The sequence below is a fragment of the Medicago sativa genome, chromosome 3, assembly GCF_051527215.1.
Source record: "Medicago sativa cultivar Bolivia chromosome 3, Bolivia_mono, whole genome shotgun sequence".
Taxonomy (NCBI): Eukaryota; Viridiplantae; Streptophyta; class Magnoliopsida; order Fabales; family Fabaceae; genus Medicago; species Medicago sativa.
Window position 1 is genome coordinate 13,727,235 of NC_140751.1, and position 18,210 is coordinate 13,745,444.

The 18,210-nt window shown below is 32.8% G+C and overlaps 1 protein-coding gene and 4 pseudogenes across 1 annotated transcript; 1 reads left to right on the top strand and 4 right to left on the bottom strand.

The window, feature by feature from the left end:
- Positions 1-335: 335 nt before the first annotated feature.
- LOC146935916 (G2/mitotic-specific cyclin S13-7-like) lies at positions 336-1,274 on the top strand. Its single transcript, XM_085749119.1, has one exon. It carries the CDS (start codon positions 378-380, stop codon positions 1,272-1,274), a length of 897 nt encoding a protein of 298 aa, XP_085605245.1. The 5' UTR covers positions 336-377.
- A 4,647-nt stretch (positions 1,275-5,921) lies between these two features.
- LOC146935917 (adenylate isopentenyltransferase 5, chloroplastic pseudogene) lies at positions 5,922-6,833 on the bottom strand (annotated as a pseudogene).
- A 2,432-nt stretch (positions 6,834-9,265) lies between these two features.
- On the bottom strand, positions 9,266-10,177 carry LOC146935918 (adenylate isopentenyltransferase 5, chloroplastic pseudogene; annotated as a pseudogene).
- Positions 10,178-12,616: 2,439 nt separating this feature from the next.
- On the bottom strand, positions 12,617-13,528 carry LOC146935919 (adenylate isopentenyltransferase 5, chloroplastic pseudogene; annotated as a pseudogene).
- A 2,449-nt stretch (positions 13,529-15,977) lies between these two features.
- LOC146935920 (adenylate isopentenyltransferase 5, chloroplastic pseudogene) lies at positions 15,978-16,889 on the bottom strand (annotated as a pseudogene).
- Between the last annotated feature and the right edge of the window lie 1,321 nt (positions 16,890-18,210).

Genomic DNA, 18,210 nt, shown 5'->3' on the forward strand with positions numbered 1-18,210 from the left:
TTATTGCCAACGTATATAGGTTCAATCATTAGCTTCCAGAAAGGTTCGTGAAATACCACACCACAACCAACGGTAAAAAAAAACCCTAAATATTTTCTATAAAAATAACATCACATGACTTTTTTCTAACTCTGTCTTACGGTTTTTTCGGAATATTTAGTTGAGAGTTTAATGCCACCGTATATGTGTTCAATCATTCTCTTCGAGGAAGGTTCCTAAAATACCACAACCAAGTACCAACGGTAAAAAAAACCCTAAATCTTTATTATAAATACACATGCTTGTTCACCTTTGAACACCAGAAACATCATTCTTATTCTCCCTTTTTCATGTTTCTTCCAGCACTATTATTCTTTCTCTCAATCTCAATAATCAAGATGCTTTGTTTTCGCTCTTATTCCGTAGCTGTTAAGGAAGATTGTTACCGTATTCACCACTCTACAAATCACAACCACGATGAAGAAAAACTAAGTTGGAGTGGCTATGAAGATGATTTCTACCAATTCCATCATCTTGAAGAGTGTCAAGTTAACACCATCTCAAAAGGGTGTAAGGTAGATTGTGAAATGAGAAAAAACGTGGTAGATTTTTTGATTGACACACACTATGGTCTTGAACTTGCACCAGAAACCCTTTATCTATCTGTCAACATTCTTGATCGGTTTCTTTTCAAATCCAATTTTGAAGCAATAACAAAGAAGAAATTTGAATTTCTCGGCCTCGCCTCGTTGCTGTTAGCTTCCAAGTATGAAGAAAGAGGTAAACTTGGTGTTTATGAGTTGGAATACATAACACAATATTCTTGCACTTCAGATGAAATACGTGATATAGAGCATGTTATTCTGCAAAAGCTTGATTGGGTTTTAACAGTTCCAACGCCTTATGTATTTCTTGTCAGAAACATTAAGGCGTGTCTTTTATCCGACGAGGACAAGATCATGGAGAATATGGTTATGTTCTTTTCTGAGCTCAGTTTGACGCATTATCCAATTGTGTGTGACTATAAACCTTCTATAATTGCTGCTTCTGCTGTGTATTGTGCAAGAATTGTTCTTAAAAGGTACCCGTTTTGGAGCAAGGCTTTGAAGATCTGCACAAGATACTCAGAGAAGAAGTTAAGGTCTTGTGCTAAGGTTATGATGAAATTGTGCAATGAAACTTGTAGAGATGGAAGCATGGATGTTTTTAGCAAATTTTCAAGTCCAGATTATTTTAAGGTTGCATGTGTTGCTCAACAAGAATTCTCCAACAATCGTTTTAATCCTAGAATTTAACATTGTTCTTTTAGGTTTATAATTATAAAGTGTTTGTAACATGTTTTTGTTATTTTTTCTTCCTTTAATGTAGAAAGTTCTATACCAATTTATGGGAATTTGTTGATTCTTTTAGTCCCTGCTCTATTTCGTTCTCTGTTTTAGTTTTAAGGAGAGTTACATATATCTGACAACGTGAATATATCTGACATTCGCATCACTTTTACCAAACCCACATCTCTTTCCTGTGATGACAAATCTGCAATACATTTAGCCCACAACCTTCCATGAACGTACCAAGCACATAGAAATTGATTGTCACCTTATTCAAGAGAATATTGAACGTTGCCTCATCAAATTATTCCCAATATCTTCTACTGCTCAGATTGCAGATATGCTCACAAAACCACTTTTCAAACTCTCTTGTATCCAAGCTTGGCCTCATCAACCTGCATAGTCCAGCTTGTGGGGGAGTATCAAATATACAAAATTAGGATTATTGATTGTATTAGATGTATTTTGTTACCTTTATGTTGGGTTGTTTGTTACTTTGTTAGGCTTTTTCCTATTTGTAGTTAATTAGTTTGACCCCTTTTGCCTTATATAAGCCCACTAGGTACTTTAGATTTAATTAATCAATTTGTAAAACAATATTACTTTTGATTCAATGAAAAGATCCTTCCGTTTTTACCCAGAAATATTTTTCTGGTTTTCTTACTTCAATAAAAGTTGCGTGAAGAATTTAATTGAATTGCAAAACGACGCTCTTGCTAGGAAACCCTAGCAGAGCGTTCGTTTTCTTTCCTAAACCAAAGCAAAACCAGCTGAGTAGAATGTCAAACACCAAAAACCAAAGCAAAACACATGTTAGTTTCCATCCTTCATCTATCATCATCTTCAATAGCACCTCTATTTGAAACCTAACTTTTTTCGATTCCTTTGTTGCTTTTGAGGTATTAATTTTTGTGTTGTTTCAAAAAATTATCAATTTTTTTTCTTCCAAATTTGCACAACTTGGAAAAATATTTTTTCAGTTTTTCCCTTGGGGTTGTAACATTCATGTATTGAGATTTTGAATTTGTTGGTTTTGAAATTTTTTTCTAGAATTTTTGTTGTTCTCGAATGATGTCGTTGCAGAAGCATGAACATCTAGAAACTGGAAAGTGTATTTGATTTTTTTTCTTTAATTTTTTTAATATCAATTTTAAGTATCATATTTTTGAAGGTGTACAATTAGGGGTTTTGATGGCGGGGTAGTAAAAATGGGGTGAAGTTAGGTGTTGGATTAAAGAGGGTTTCTTAAATGATTTTATGTATGTTCATTTTTTTTAATGATTTTGATGATGAGATTAGGTGGTGTTGTTGATGGTGGTAGTGTAGTGATTAGATGATAATGATGATTTTGTTGTCGATGTTGTTGTTTTTGGATTATTATATATTATTTGGATTTTAATAAAGTTTAATAAATATGGTGTCACTCCATGGTAAATGACTGAAAAGCTAGAGAGAGGTTCTCAACCTTCTCTCTAGATTTCCACCACCACCTAAACTTAACACTAACCCTTTCACCATCCTTCTTCCTTTTCCCCACCAATCCAAACAGCTTCGACGAGATGTAGCTTCATTATCGGTGGTGCGCTGGCCTCCTTTCGACGTCACCACCTTAACCTCCCTTATGGGGTGGTGTTTAATGGCCGATGGTGAGCTTGTTTGCCCTGCCGTGGCGGACCACTTTGATTTTTTCATAGATTTGAAATCTGGATAACTGAAAAGAATGTAAAATCTAACAATAATCGTATTTTATAATTTATCGTATTTTATTATTTCAGATTGATTGGAACGAATACAAATATAATGGACTAGCACTAATAAATGTAGACTATATGGAACTAACACTACCCCAAAGATTTGTATGCATATACCCATCCATATTGAATTTCTTAAGGTCAAGATTGGGCACTTGCGACGGTTGGGTATCCTTCGAGGATATACGTGTCGCTGAGTCACTTCAAGACGGTTCAAGCTACCATCATTACAACTATAATAAAAGTTATTGTGAGGGTTTGTATCTATCATGAAGTGTATATTTTTTGTTTGAAGGGATCTTATTAGCAATTGCAACGATTCAAACTGTCTCAAACATCTTGTTTTTATTTCTTTTTTACATTTATCACTAATTAATTTTGATAACTTTTTAAATAACAATCAGTCTTAAATTTAAATGAAAAATATTAATAAATACTCAAAATGCAAAAAAAAATATATAACTATAAATGACTAAATCTCATTCATATTATCCATTTAAGAGTAGCAACATCTATGCAATGAACATATTTTTTTAAGAGCAATGTTTACATACATGGAATTAACATATCAGTTGCACTCAGTAACCGTAAAACTTCTGTCAATTTTCTATTAACAAGCGTTTTGGAGAAAATACATGAGGGAGAGAGGTGTGGCATCCCTAGGTTTACTCTAAGGCCACATCGCCAGAACTCCTTTTTACCGGTGGAGAGGAATAATAGGATGGGAGGGGCTCCTACAAGGGTGGAACTGTGGGTGGGGTTGGGGGGAAGGGCAGGGATTGAGAAGAGTGGATTGTGGTTAGCTCTCGACGTTGGAAAGCAATCCAACCGAATGATTAATTGAGGATAATACAAGTTAGGAATTTTCATGGCTAAGAGGATACATGAGAACTAGTTCTGACAAGTGTTCAACAGGGATAGGATTTTGGCTTTAGCCATTAGTAGTACAAGTGAGATCATGGTTCTGCCAGTCGCGAGCAGTATAGGCAACATTATGTTTCTGCATGTCGCGATTCTGCAAGGGTTTTTCAACCATTCATGTGTTTGACCAGTAGGGTTAGGTGTGTCAGGTTTGTTATGGGATGAAATCAATCACGGTCATCAACACGCAACAAGGTTTCTACTATTTATCAGTCAAGACACGATCCTTTAGAAGCTTCACTGGTAACTTACTATTTCACAAACATGTTAGAACATCTACATTATTATTCTGATCTCAGGAAAGGTTTTGAAGTATGTGGCATTATGACAGATTAATTTGTTTCAATAAATAGAAATGCTAGGGCTCTGATGTATTTTTTTTTAAGATATGTGAAAGTTCATGATGCTAAAAAGTTGAGTAGGGCTCTCAATAATGTGTATTTAGACCATTGAAGTGTATGGGCTAATGCAGAACGTTTCGAAAAATTATGTATTCTTTTAGGTTTTCGAGGGAGAAAAAAAACGTTTTGAGGGAGAAAAAGTTAGTGTGTCGCGGGAGAAAAGAAAGTGAGCATTTCAGGAATCAATGAGGTGTCAGGGAGGCAGTCAAAGAGGAAGGCGCTATTAGAAGTCATGAAGAACATGACTTATTTACGTGAAGAGGATAGAGAGAAAGCTAGGTTGGAGGTTGCTGAAGGGAAGTGACCAATGAAAGGTATTGAAGACGTGGTTTGTGATAAGCCTTGATTTTGGATGTTTTAGCATTTGAATTCAATAATATTTGTGGAACTTTAGTCTTTCTTTAGAGATATTTTACTACAAAATATTAGTTTTCATGTTTAGGATAAAATAATGAAGAAAAGGAAGAATTTTCAAGACCAGAAAATGAGCACGGCCTGTGCACCCATAGCACACGACTGTGCACCTTGTTTGAAGAAATTGGAGGCAACATTGTCGAAAGTTAGGCACGGTCCTTGCGCCTACCTCGCATGATTGTGCTCCCTTCATAGTCTTCAAAATTCAAAGCCAGGACGATCGTGCGCCTTCTAAGCACGACAATGCGCATTCCAAGCACGATAGTGCGCCCTCTGCAATGAGAAATAATAGTTACAAACTTTTAGAATTCTTTAGTTATTTACTTGTAACTCGTTTTCAATGCATTGTCTGAGGCTTTAGGCTCTAAATATACCTCATTTGTGAGGAAGAACATCATCTTTTACAATTGTAATCTTGCTACAAAGTGGAAATCAAAGTTCTTACTTCTTGTTTATGTTTTGTTCTTTATTTTGCTACAGTTTGCATTCTTGTCCTTTATTTTCTGATCTTTACATTTACAGTCATTTACTTTTATGTGTTTTAATTTCATGCCTTTATAATTTATTCTTTTGTCTACTATGATCATGAGTGAGTACATTCTTCTATTCTTGGGGTTGTAGGGATAATCAAATAATTTCATCCATGCACAAACTCAAGTCTATGCTTTATTTTCTATGAAATTGTTTGCTAATCTATTCTCAACGTATTTAAATTTAATATCTAATATAAATGACTAACCTAAAGGTCAAGCAAGATGTATAGCTATAATTCAAAACAAATTGCCTTCGATCTTGACAGTTTTTCTGTCCTTTGTGAGATTGGAAATGAAACTATTGGTTTGTTTCTATTTCTTTCAAAAATTTAAATACGTCTTGTGTCGGATGACTTTTTCTTGTGGGCAATATAATCCACTTAATAAGACGACAAAATCAAGAACTAATTGGGAAAAAAAATTAAGATCTAATTTTACAATTATTTTATTTTATTTTATTCATTACTAAATATAATAAGACGACAAAATCTGTAAGACTCCCACCCACCAAAAAAAATATCCCACATAAAAATAAGGCCACAAAATTCATACATTTCTCTCATACGAATGAAAAAAGTCATAAAAAAAGATGTTTCAAACACCATTAGATGTGTGATTCCCAATTCCATTTGAATATTTTTCATATCTAAATCTAGGGTTTGCCTCCTCTAGAAATCTCTTCACTATCTTTATGCTTGGCTTAATTACAATCTCTTGATACAATCGTTGATAGTCTTCCCCCCTTAGAATGGCCTCAAAGACTTCTGTAGAATTAATTTTGTTAATCATCGATCCAAGCTTATCAGCCATACTTTGGATCTTCGAGTGTTGATTTTCAGCCAATATCAAGGTGTTTTGTTTGGTTTTTTTAATGGCTTCCTTTAGTATCTTTTCCTTTTCAGCACCATCTAGACCTTTTTTCATTTCTATTTCAAAGTAAGAATCAAGCTCTGGGACCCCAATAGCCCTTCTAATTCCTTTTGTGTTGTCTGCCCCAGGTACAAAAAATACTCTTATCTCATCTACCATCCCTGCCTCAACCATCTCATCCACTCTTTTGTCCAAATATGGAAAGAGAATAGGCAGAGACACGTCGACCCAGATAAAACAACAATCATATTTTGAATGAAATGCAATGACTGGGTCGTCAACTAATTTTTTTAGGTAAGAATTGGACCCTCCTACAATAATAGGTAGGTGTCCATTTTCAATTATAAGATCTAAAGCTTCAAGCACGCGCTTGCAAAAATCATCCACAGTGAAATCATGTTCAGGATCATCAATGATGCCTAATATATGATGAGGAATTGAACAACGTTCAGATTCCTGTACCTTATTGGTGACAATGTCAAGGCCTTTATAGACTTGAATTTTGTCAGAATTGATGATCTCGAATGGGAATTGAGTTCCTAAGTTGATGGAAAGTTTAGTCTTCCTAGTTCCTATTGCACCCAATATAAATAAAACCTTCTTCTTTTCTGTTAAGGTTGAGGTACTCAAGGCCATGAGATTCTTTGATGTAAAATCTGAAGAAAAAACAACATAAAACATAATTAAAATTAGTAAATTGAAAATAAATTAAACTAGAATCAAAATGTATTATTTCTAGGTATCTACTTAGTAAGGGAGTGAGTTATACCAAGAAGAGGGTTGCTGTATAATATGTGAGAAAACTTGCTATTTGTATTTTTGTTTGTGATGAGTGAAATCGACTCAACTATGCTATATATAATGTCTCAAGGAAACCATATAATATACAATAATAAAATCTTGGTAGTAACTATTGTAATTAAAAATTATAAGATAGGAAATTTTTTAAGAAAATAATTAATATATAGTAAAAATTAAGTATTAATTAATATTGCAGTCAAAAAAATTTAAAAATAATAATATTATTTTTGGACAAGAAAAAAAAACATTATCTACCTGCTATAAATGTTATTATAACCTTATATCAAATTATGTATACCAACTTTATGTATATAATTTGAAATATTTCCTTTAAAAAAATAATTGTGTTAAATTCAGCCAATGGTCATTCAACAAAAATTAATTATTTGTTTCTAGGTATCATTTTCTTTTTGAACAAATGATGTCTTGCTATCTTGCTAGTAAGGATTTTTTTTATGGGTATCCTGCTAGTATGGATGTGAATTATTTCAATAAGATACTTGATTGATTGAAATTCTATGGCCGCGGAATAATTTTGTTCGTGAATAATATGTAAATCAATTTATAATTTCCTTTGCGATGAATGAACTCAATTGTTCTATACCTCTAACTTTTTACACTTGAATTAACACTACTCCATAGATTTATATGCATATACCCATCCATATTAAATTCCTTATGGTCGCGATTGGGCACTTGCGACGGTTGGGTAACCTTCAAGGATATACGTGTCGATGAGTCATGTTACGACAATTCAAGCAAACGTCGTTACAACTATGATAAAAGTTATTGCGAGGGTTTGTAACTATCATGAAGTGTATTTTTTTTTGTTTGAAGGGATCTTATTAGCATTTGCGACAATTCAAACTGTCTCACACATCTGTTTTTGATTTCTTTTTTACATTTATCACGTATTAATTTTGATAACTTCTTAAATAACATTCAATCTTAAATTTAAATGAAAATATTAATAAGTACTTCAAATGCAAAAAAAAAAAAATATAACTATAAATTACTAAATCTCATTCATATTATCTATTTAAGAGTAGCAATATCTCTGCAATGAACATATTTTTTTTAAGAGCAATGTTTACATACATGGAATTAACTTGTCAGTTGCACTAAGTAACCATGAAACTTCAGTCAATTTTATTTTATCAAGCGTTTTGGAGAAGAAACAACGATAGAGAGAGACAGAGAGAGAGAGAGAGAGAGAGGTGTGGCATCCCTAGGTTTACTCCAAGGCCACAGTGCCGGAACTCCTTTTCACCGGTGGAGAGGAATAATGGGATGGGAGGGGCTCATACAAGGGTGGAACCATGGGTGGGGGTGGGGGGAAGGGCGGGGATTGAGAAGAGTGGATTGTGGTTAGTTGTCGACGTTGGAAGGCTATCCAACCAAATGATCGAGGACTATACATGTTAGGAATTTTCATGGCAAAGAGGATACATGCGAACTGGTTTTGACAAATGTTCAACAGCGGTAGGATTTTAGCTTTAGCCATTAGCACTACAGGTGAGATCATGGTTATGTCAGTCGCGAGCAGTATAGGCAACATTATGTTTCTGCATGTCGCAATTCTGCAAGGTCGTTTCAACCATACACAAGTTTGACCAGTAGGGTTAGGTGTGTCAGGTATGTTATGGGATGAAATCAATCACAGTCATCATCACGCAACAAGGTTTCTACTCTTTCTTAGTCAAGACAAGACCCTTTAGAAGCTTCACTGGTAACTTACTATTTCACAAACATGTTAAAACATCTACATTATTGTGATCTCAGGAAAGGTTTTGAAGTATGTGGCATTATGACAGATTTATTGGTTTCAATAAATAGAAATGCTAGGGGTCTGATGTATGTTTTTTTATGATATGTGAAACTTTATGATGCTAAAAAGTTGAGTAAGGCTCTCAATAATGTGTATTTCGACCATTTAAGGGTATTGGAAAATGCAGAACGTTTCGAAAAATTATGTATTTCTTTTAGGTAATAAATCCACTTTAGTCTCTTAAAAAAATGATTACAATTCATTACAAGACGAGAAATTACAAAATAGAATAAGACGACAAAATGAAGAACGAATTGGGAAAAAAATGAAGAACTAATTTTACATTTATTTTATTTTATATTATGCATCACTAAATATAATAAGACGACAAAATCTGTAAGACTTCCACCCACCTCAAATTTATTCCCACATAGAAATAAGACAACGAAATTCATACATTTTTCATATACGAATGAAAAAAATCATGAAAAAAGATGTTTCAAACACCATTAGGTGTGTGTTTCCCAATTCCATTTGAATATTTTTCATATTTAAATCTAGGGTTTGCCTCCTCTAGAAATCTCTTCACTATCTTCATGCTTGGCTTAATTACAATCTCTTGATACAATCGTTGATAGTCTCCCCCCCTTAGAATGGCCTCAAAGACTTCTGTAGAATTAATTTTGTTAATCATCGATCCAAGCTTATCAGCCATACTTTGGATCTTCGAGTGTTGATTTTCAGCCAATATCAAGGTGTTTTGTTTGGATTTTCTAATGGCTTCCTTTAGTATCTTTTCCTTTTCAGCACCATCTAGACCTTTTTTCATTTCTATTTCAAAGTAAGAATCAAGCTCTGGGACCCCAATAGCCCTTCTAATTCCTTTTGTGTTGTCTGCTCCAGGCACAAAAAATTCTCTTATCTCATCTACCATCCCTACCTCAACCATCTCATCCACTCTTTTGTCCAAATATGGAAAGAGAATCGGCAGAGACACATCGACCCAAATAAAACAACAATCATATTTTGAATGAAATGCAATGACTGGGTCGTCAACTAACTTTTTTAGGTAAGAATTGGACCCTCCTACAATAATAGGTAGGTGTCCATTTTCAATTATAAGATCTAAAGCTTCAAGCACGTGCTTGCAAAAATCATCCACAGTGAAATCATATTCAGGATCATCAATGATGCCTAATATATGATGAGGAATTGAACAACGTTCAGATTCCTGTACCTTATTGGTGACAATGTCAAGGCCTTTATAGACTTGAATTTTGTCAGAATTGATGATCTCAGATGGGAATTGAGTTCCTAAGTTGATGGAAAGTTTAGTCTTCCCAGTTCCTGTTGCACCCAATATAAATAAAACCTTCTTCTTTTCTGTTAAGGTTGACGTAGTCAAGGCCATGAGATTCTTTGATGTAAAATCTGAAGAAACAACAACATAAAACATAATTAAAATTAGTAAATTGAAAATAAATTAAACTAGAATCAAAATGTATTATTTCTAGGTATCCACTTAGTAAGGGAGTGAGTTATACCAAGAAGAGTGTTGATGTATAATATGTGAGAAAACTTGCTCTTGGTATTTTTGTTTGTGATGAGTGAAATGGACTCAACTATGCTATATATAATGTCTCAAGGAAACCATATAATATACAATAATAAAATCTTGGTAGTAACTATTGTAATTAAAAATTATAAGATAGATAAATTTTTAAGAAAATAATTAATATATAGTAAAAATTAAATATTAATTAATATTGCAGTCAAAAAAATTTAAAAATAATAATATTATTTTTGGACAAGAAAAAAAATTATCTACCTGCTATAAATGTTATTATAACCTTATATCAAATTATGTATACCAACTTTATGTATATAATTTGAAATATTTCCTTTAAAAAAATAATTGTGTTAAATTCAGCCAATGGTCATTCAACAAAAATTAATTATTTCTTTCTAGGTATCATTTTCTTTTTGAACAAATGATGTCATGCTATCTTGCTAGTAAGGATTTTTTTTTTAAGGATATCCTGCTAGTATGGATGTGAATTATTTCAATAGATACTTGATTGATTGAAATTCTATGGCCGCGAAATAATTTTGTTCGTGAATAATATGTAAAACAATTTATAATTTCCTTTGCGATGAATGAACTCAATTGTTCTATACCTTTAATTTTTTACACTTGAAATAACACTACTCCATAGATTTATATGCATATACCCATCCATATTAAATTCCTTATGGTCGCGATTGGGCACTTGCGACGGTTGGGTAACTTTCAAGGATATACGTGTCGATGAGTCATGTTACGACAATTCAAGCAAGCGTCGTTACAACTATGATAAAAGTTATTGCGAGGGTTTGTAACTATCATGAAGTGTATTTTTTTTTGTTTGAAGGGATCTTATTAGCATTTGCGACAATTCAAACTGTCTCAAACATCTGTTTTTGATTTCTTTTTTACATTTATCACGTATTAATTTTGATAACTTCTTAAATAACATTCAATCTTAAATTTAAATGAAAATATTAATAAGTACTTCAAATGCAAAAAAAACAAAAAAATATAACTATAAATGACTAAATCTCATTCATATTATCCATTTAAGAGTAGCAATATCTCTGCAATGAACATATTTTTTTTAAGAGCAATGTTTACATACATGGAATTAACTTGTCAGTTGCACTAAGTAACCATGAAACTTCAGTCAATTTTATTTTATCAAGCGTTTTGGAGAAGAAACAACGATAGAGAGAGAGAGAGAGAGAGAGAGAGAGAGAGAGAGAGGTGTGGCATCCCTAGGTTTACTCCAAGGCATCAGCGCCGGAACTCCTTTTCACCGGTGGAGAGGAATAATGGGATGGGAGGGGCTCATACAAGGGTGGAACCATGGGTGGGGGTGGGGGGAAGGGCGGGGATTGAGAAGAGTGGATTGTGGTTAGTTGTCGACGTTGGAAGGCTATCCGACCAAATGATCAAGGACTATACATGTTAGGAATTTTCATGGCAAAGAGGATACATGCGGACTGGTTTTGACAAATGTTCAACAGGGGTAGGATTTTAGCTTTAGCCATTAGCACTACAGGTGAGATCATGGTTATGTCAGTCGCGAGCAGTATAGGCAACATTATGTTTCTGCATGTCGCAATTCTGCAAGGTCGTTTCAACCATACACAAGTTTGACCAGTAGGGTTAGGTGTGTCAGGTATGTTATGGGATGAAATCAATCACAGTCATCATCACGCAACAAGGTTTCTACTCTTTCTTAGTCAAGACAAGACCCTTTAGAAGCTTCACTGGTAACTTACTATTTCACAAACATGTTAAAACATCTACATTATTGTGATCTCAGGAAAGGTTTTGAAGTATGTGGCATTATGACAGATTTATTGGTTTCAATAAATAGAAATGCTAGGGGTCTGATGTATGTTTTTTTATGATATGTGAAACTTTATGATGCTAAAAAGTTGAGTAAGGCTCTCAATAATGTGTATTTCGACCATTTAAGGGTATTGGAAAATGCAGAACGTTTCGAAAAATTATGTATTTCTTTTAGGTAATAAATCCACTTTAGTCTCTTAAAAAAATGATTACAATTCATTACAAGACGAGAAATTACAAAATAGAATAAGACGACAAAATGAAGAACGAATTGGGAAAAAAATGAAGAACTAATTTTACATTTATTTTATTTTATATTATGCATCACTAAATATAATAAGACGACAAAATCTGTAAGACTTCCACCCACCTCAAATTTATTCCCACATAGAAATAAGACAACGAAATTCATACATTTTTCATATACGAATGAAAAAAATCATGAAAAAAGATGTTTCAAACACCATTAGGTGTGTGTTTCCCAATTCCATTTGAATATTTTTCATATTTAAATCTAGGGTTTGCCTCCTCTAGAAATCTCTTCACTATCTTCATGCTTGGCTTAATTACAATCTCTTGATACAATCGTTGATAGTCTCCCCCCCTTAGAATGGCCTCAAAGACTTCTGTAGAATTAATTTTGTTAATCATCGATCCAAGCTTATCAGCCATACTTTGGATCTTCGAGTGTTAATTTTCAGCCAATATCAAGGTGTTTTGTTTGGATTTTCTAATGGCTTCCTTTAGTATCTTTTCCTTTTCAGCACCATCTAGACCTTTTTTCATTTCTATTTCAAAGTAAGAATCAAGCTCTGGGACCCCAATAGCCCTTCTAATTCCTTTTGTGTTGTCTGCTCCAGGCACAAAAAATTCTCTTATCTCATCTACCATCCCTGCCTCAACCATCTCGTCCACTCTTTTGTCCAAATATGGAAAGAGAATCGGCAGAGACACATCGACCCAAATAAAACAACAATCATATTTTGAATGAAATGCAATGACTGGGTCGTCAACTAACTTTTTTAGGTAAGAATTGGACCCTCCTACAATAATAGGTAGGTGTCCATTTTCAATTATAAGATCTAAAGCTTCAAGCACGTGCTTGCAAAAATCATCCACAGTGAAATCATATTCAGGATCATCAATGATGCCTAATATATGATGAGGAATTGAACAACGTTCAGATTCCTGTACCTTATTGGTGACAATGTCAAGGCCTTTATAGACTTGAATTTTGTCAGAATTGATGATCTCAGATGGGAATTGAGTTCCTAAGTTGATGGAAAGTTTAGTCTTCCCAGTTCCTGTTGCACCCAATATAAATAAAACCTTCTTCTTTTCTGTTAAGGTTGACGTAGTCAAGGCCATGAGATTCTTTGATGTAAAATCTGAAGAAACAACAACATAAAACATAATTAAAATTAGTAAATTGAAAATAAATTAAACTAGAATCAAAATGTATTATTTCTAGGTATCCACTTAGTAAGGGAGTGAGTTATACCAAGAAGAGTGTTGATGTATAATATGTGAGAAAACTTGCTCTTGGTATTTTTGTTTGTGATGAGTGAAATGGACTCAACTATGCTATATATAATGTCTCAAGGAAACCATATAATATACAATAATAAAATCTTGGTAGTAACTATTGTAATTAAAAATTATAAGATAGATAAATTTTTAAGAAAATAATTAATATATAGTAAAAATTAAATATTAATTAATATTGCAGTCAAAAAAATTTAAAAATAATAATATTATTTTTGGACAAGAAAAAAAATTATCTACCTGCTATAAATGTTATTATAACCTTATATCAAATTATGTATACCAACTTTATGTATATAATTTGAAATATTTCCTTTAAAAAAATAATTGTGTTAAATTCAGCCAATGGTCATTCAACAAAAATTAATTATTTCTTTCTAGGTATCATTTTCTTTTTGAACAAATGATGTCATGCTATCTTGCTAGTAAGGATTTTTTTTTTAAGGATATCCTGCTAGTATGGATGTGAATTATTTCAATAGATACTTGATTGATTGAAATTCTATGGCCGCGAAATAATTTTGTTCGTGAATAATATGTAAAATAATTTATAATTTCCTTTGCGATGAATGAACTCAATTGTTCTATACCTTTAATTTTTTACACTTGAAATAACACTACTCCATAGATTTATATGCATATACCCATCCATATTAAATTCCTTATGGTCGCGATTGGGCACTTGCGACGGTTGGGTAACTTTCAAGGATATACGTGTCGATGAGTCATGTTACGACAATTCAAGCAAGCGTCGTTACAACTATGATAAAAGTTATTGCGAGGGTTTGTAACTATCATGAAGTGTATTTTTTTTTGTTTGAAGGGATCTTATTAGCATTTGCGACAATTCAAACTGTCTCAAACATCTGTTTTTGATTTCTTTTTTACATTTATCACGTATTAATTTTGATAACTTCTTAAATAACATTCAATCTTAAATTTAAATGAAAATATTAATAAGTACTTCAAATGCAAAAAAAACAAAAAAATATAACTATAAATGACTAAATCTCATTCATATTATCCATTTAAGAGTAGCAATATCTCTGCAATGAACATATTTTTTTTAAGAGCAATGTTTACATACATGGAATTAACTTGTCAGTTGCACTAAGTAACCATGAAACTTCAGTCAATTTTATTTTATCAAGCGTTTTGGAGAAGAAACAACGATAGAGAGAGAGAGAGAGAGAGAGAGAGAGAGAGAGAGAGAGAGAGGGAGGTGTGGCATCCCTAGGTTTACTCCAAGGCATCAGCGCCGGAACTCCTTTTCACCGGTGGAGAGGAATAATGGGATGGGAGGGGCTCATACAAGGGTGGAACCATGGGTGGGGGTGGGGGGAAGGGCGGGGATTGAGAAGAGTGGATTGTGGTTAGTTGTCGACGTTGGAAGGCTATCCGACCAAATGATCAAGGACTATACATGTTAGGAATTTTCATGGCAAAGAGGATACATGCGGACTGGTTTTGACAAATGTTCAACAGGGGTAGGATTTTAGCTTTAGCCATTAGCACTACAGGTGAGATCATGGTTATGTCAGTCGCGAGCAGTATAGGCAACATTATGTTTCTGCATGTCGCAATTCTGCAAGGTCGTTTCAACCATACACAAGTTTGACCAGTAGGGTTAGGTGTGTCAGGTATGTTATGGGATGAAATCAATCACAGTCATCATCACGCAACAAGGTTTCTACTCTTTCTTAGTCAAGACAAGACCCTTTAGAAGCTTCACTGGTAACTTACTATTTCACAAACATGTTAAAACATCTACATTATTGTGATCTCAGGAAAGGTTTTGAAGTATGTGGCATTATGACAGATTTATTTGTTTCAATAAATAGAAATGCTAGGGGTCTGATGTATGTTTTTTTATGATATGTGAAACTTTATGATGCTAAAAAGTTGAGTAAGGCTCTCAATAATGTGTATTTCGACCATTTAAGGGTATTGGAAAATGCAGAACGTTTCGAAAAATTATGTATTTCTTTTAGGTAATAAATCCACTTTAGTCTCTTAAAAAAATGATTACAATTCATTACAAGACGAGAAATTACAAAATAGAATAAGACGACAAAATGAAGAACGAATTGAAAAAAAAATGAAGAACTAATTTTACATTTATTTTATTTTATATTATGCATCACTAAATATAATAAGACGACAAAATCTGTAAGACTTCCACCCACCTCAAATTTATTCCCACATAGAAATAAGACAACGAAATTCATACATTTTTCATATACGAATGAAAAAAATCATGAAAAAAGATGTTTCAAACACCATTAGGTGTGTGTTTCCCAATTCCATTTGAATATTTTTCATATTTAAATCTAGGGTTTGCCTCCTCTAGAAATCTCTTCACTATCTTCATGCTTGGCTTAATTACAATCTCTTGATACAATCGTTGATAGTCTTCCCCCCTTAGAATGGCCTCAAAGACTTCTGTAGAATTAATTTTGTTAATCATCGATCCAAGCTTATCAGCCATACTTTGGATCTCCGAGTGTTGATTTTCAGCCAATATCAAGGTGTTTTGTTTGGTTTTTCTAATGGCTTCCTTTAGTATCTTTTCCTTTTCAGCACCATCTAGACCTTTTTTCATTTCTATTTCAAAGTAAGAATCAAGCTCTGGGACCCCAATAGCCATTCTAATTCCTTTTGTGTTGTCTGCTCCAGGCACAAAAAATTCTCTTATCTCATCTACCATCCCTGCCTCAACCATCTCATCCACTCTTTTGTCCAAATATGGAAAGAGAATCGGCAGAGACACATCGACCCAAATAAAACAACAATCATATTTTGAATGAAAGGCAATGATTGGGTCGTCAACTAACTTTTTTAGGTAAGAATTGGACCCTCCTACAATAATAGGTAGGTGTCCATTTTCAATTATAAGATCTAAAGCTTCAAGCACGTGCTTGCAAAAATCATCCACAGTGAAATCATATTCAGGATCATCAATGATGCCTAATATATGATGAGGAATTGAACAACGTTCAGATTCCTGTACCTTATTGGTGACAATGTCAAGGCCTTTATAGACTTGAATTTTGTCATAATTGATGATCTCAGATGGGAATTGTGTTCCTAAGTTGATGGAAAGTTTAGTCTTCCCAGTTCCTGTTGCACCCAATATAAACAAAACCTTCTTCTTTTCTGTTAAGGTTGAGGTAGTCAAGGCCATGAGATTCTTTGATGTAAAATCTGAAGAAACAACAACATAAAACACAATTAAAATTAGTAAATTGAAAATAAATTAAACTAGAATCAAAATGTATTATTTCTAGGTATCCACTTAGTAAGGGAGTGAGTTATACCAAGAAGAGTGTTGATGTATAATATGTGAGAAAACTTGCTCTTTGTATTTTTGTTTGTGATGAGTGAAATGGACTCAACTATGCTATATATAATGTCTCATGGAAACCATATAATATACAATAATAAAATCTTGGTAGAAACTATTGTAATTAAAAATTATAATATAGATAAATTTTTAAGAAAATAATTAATATATAGTAAAAATTAAATATTAATTAATATTGCAGTCAAAAAAATTTAAAAATAATAATATTATTTTTGGACAAGAAAAAAAATTATCTACCTGCTATAAATGTTATTATAACCTTATATCAAATTATGTATACCAACTTTATGTATATAATTTGAAATATTTCCTTTAAAAAAATAATTGTGTTAAATTCAGCCAATGGTCATTCAACAAAAATTAATTATTTCTTTCTAGGTATCATTTTCTTTTTGAACAAATGATGTCTTGCTATCTTGCTAGTAAGGATTTTTTTTTATGGGTATCCTGCTAGTATGGATGTGAATTATTTCAATAAGATACTTGATTGATTGAAATTCTATGGCCGCGGAATAATTTTGTTCGTGAATAATATGTAAATCAATTTATAATTTCCTTTGCGATGAATGAACTCAATTTTTCTATACCTTTAATTTTTTACACTTGAATTAACACTACTCCATAGATTTATATGCATATACCCATCCATATTAAATTCCTTATGGTCGCGATTGGGCACTTGCGACGGTTGGGTAACCTTCAAGGATATACGTGTCGATGAGTCATGTTACGACAATTCAAGCAAACGTCGTTACAACTATGATAAAAGTTATTGCGAGGGTTTGTAACTATCATGAAGTGTATTTTTTTTTTGTTTGAAGGGATCTTGTTAGCATTTGCGACAATTCAAACTGTCTCAAACATCTCTTTTTGATTTCTTTTTTACATTTATCACGTATTAATTTTGATAACTTCTTAAATAACATTCAATCTTAAATTTAAATGAAAATATTAATAAGTAATTCAAATGCAAAAAAAACAAAAAATATAACTATAAATGACTAAATCTCATTCATATTATCCATTTAAGAGTAGCAATATCTATGCAATGAACATATTTTTTTTAAGAGAAATGTTTACATACATGGTATTAACTTGTCAGTTGCACTAAGTAACCATGAAACTTCAGTCAATTTTATTT